Source organism: Apaloderma vittatum, unplaced genomic scaffold (genome assembly GCF_000703405.1).
Source record: "Apaloderma vittatum isolate BGI_N311 unplaced genomic scaffold, ASM70340v1 scaffold24538, whole genome shotgun sequence".
NCBI lineage: Eukaryota > Metazoa > Chordata > Aves > Trogoniformes > Trogonidae > Apaloderma > Apaloderma vittatum.
This window is the reverse complement of record NW_009730546.1, coordinates 1-1,796: the sequence shown is the minus strand read 5'-3', so window position 1 is coordinate 1,796 and position 1,796 is coordinate 1. Positions and strand designations below refer to the sequence as shown.

General features: G+C 60.6%; 1 protein-coding gene across 1 annotated transcript; it reads right to left on the bottom strand.

The window, feature by feature from the left end:
• Positions 1-947: 947 nt before the first annotated feature.
• Positions 948-1,674, bottom strand: HS3ST2 (heparan sulfate (glucosamine) 3-O-sulfotransferase 2). Its single transcript, XM_009874854.1, has one exon. It carries the CDS (start codon positions 1,664-1,666, stop codon positions 1,055-1,057), a length of 612 nt encoding a protein of 203 aa, XP_009873156.1. The 5' UTR covers positions 1,667-1,674; the 3' UTR covers positions 948-1,054.
• Between the last annotated feature and the right edge of the window lie 122 nt (positions 1,675-1,796).

Sequence of the window (1,796 nt, the reverse complement as noted above, 5' to 3'; positions counted from 1 at the left end):
CCCTGCAGGAGCTGTTTGAGCCCCCGGCTTCCCCAGCTGCTCATGAAGGGCTGAGCTGGACCCAAAGTGGTGCCGAGCCAGGAGCACAGTGACGCTGTGCCCACCGCCAAGGATGCAGCCACTCCATCTCAGCTCTGGGGGGGTGGCTGAGCTGGGAGAATTCCCCATCCCAGGACACAGCGGCAGTAAGAGGGTGGCTGGACCCTGGATCGGCTCAGAGACCCAAGGGGAGTGCTGGGGCAGTCGCACGGGGACGGGGACAGGCCTGGTGCTGAGGGTGGGGACCGGGGACCCTCTCGCAGGACTGGAGTGCACCGAGAGGTGGTTTTGTGGTTTACCATGGGCAGGTAAATCAAAGGACAGCCCTGCCATTAGCCCTAAGAAAAGCCCATGCGTCGGACCGGTGGAAGCCGCTTTTATTTACACAAAGGGATCACATGCTGAACAAGGAAACTAGTGCCACTAAAGTACCCGTAACAGCAGGATTCTGTGCTTTATTCACAGGACAAAATATCGGCACAACATTTTTTCATAGACTTCTTTTCAAGCAGATACATCTCACTGTCCTCACGGTTACACACTGCGCTGAAGTGACAAAAGGCAAAGCAGAGCAGCCACAGCTCTGCCCGCCCCAGCACCGTGGCAGGACGTGGCCCCACCGGGACAGCCCCACAGCCGCTGCCCAGAGTCCGGGGTGTCCAGGAGCACCCATTTGCTTTGGGACACAGAGGAGGGATGTGTGTCGGAGCAGCCTGTGCACTGGCTGAAGGATGGGGCCATCACCACCGTGACCATGTGGCGGTGAAAGCAAACGGAACTCCCCGAGCAGTGCTGGCCTGTGGGACGGGCAGAGTCCGCCAGGCACTCACCCTGCAGTGCCTGCAGCAGGACTCCGTGTCTTCCCCATCTCGGAGTGTCCCGGCCTCCCGAGGGCTGGGGAAGCCCCTCGCCTGCTCTTCTCGTGGGTGCTGGGCAGGACGGGCTGGCCGAGGGGTCCTGGGCCCTCTCACGGAAGACGGCAGCTTCACGTCACCGCAGCTCTGCTCCCGGACGCTTATTCCCACCTGAAGTCCTGCCCGACTGTTTCATAGAATTTGATATTATAAGGTCTATAAAAGTCCCGAAGCTGCTCGATCACCTCGGGGTCTATCTGCACATGAGTCCTGCCTTTGGACTTGCCCAGGCAGCGAGGCAAGCCGCTGCTCTCTGACTTTTTCAGGCAAGGAAAGCCTTTCGTCTTGTTGAAGTAGAAGTGCTTGTCCGTGATAACCCGTTTGATGCCCAGGAAGTCCTGAACTTTGCCCATCTCCCCGGCTGGGTCCGTGATCAGCTTCTCCCCGCTGACAAAGTGGATCTGGGAGAGCGGGAAGTACTGGAGCCAGCTCTCCAGGTGCACGGCGTACATCCCGATGCGGATGGCATTCCAGGAGGTGTCCACCAGCCCCAGGCTGCGGTTGCGGAAGGACAGCCCCTCGAAGGTGGGGATATCGGGCTTCTTGGAGAGCGTCTGCGTGTAGTCCGAGATGGCGCGGGTGACCGGGTTCCTCACCACCACGATCAGCTTCGTGTCCCGGGACATGTTGAAGATCCGCCGGGGGGCCTCCTTCGTGACAAAGTAGCTGGGGGTCTTCTCCACCGTGATCTGGCTGTCGAGCGTTCGCGGCATCAGGCTCCTGCAAGCGAAGCAGAAGGTGATGGTGAGGAAGGAGCCAGGCCAGGTACCGGGAGGGGTGTAGGCGCTGTGGGGCTGCCGGGTGTCCCCTCCCAGCAGGACAAGGCAGGCACAGCTCCCTCCC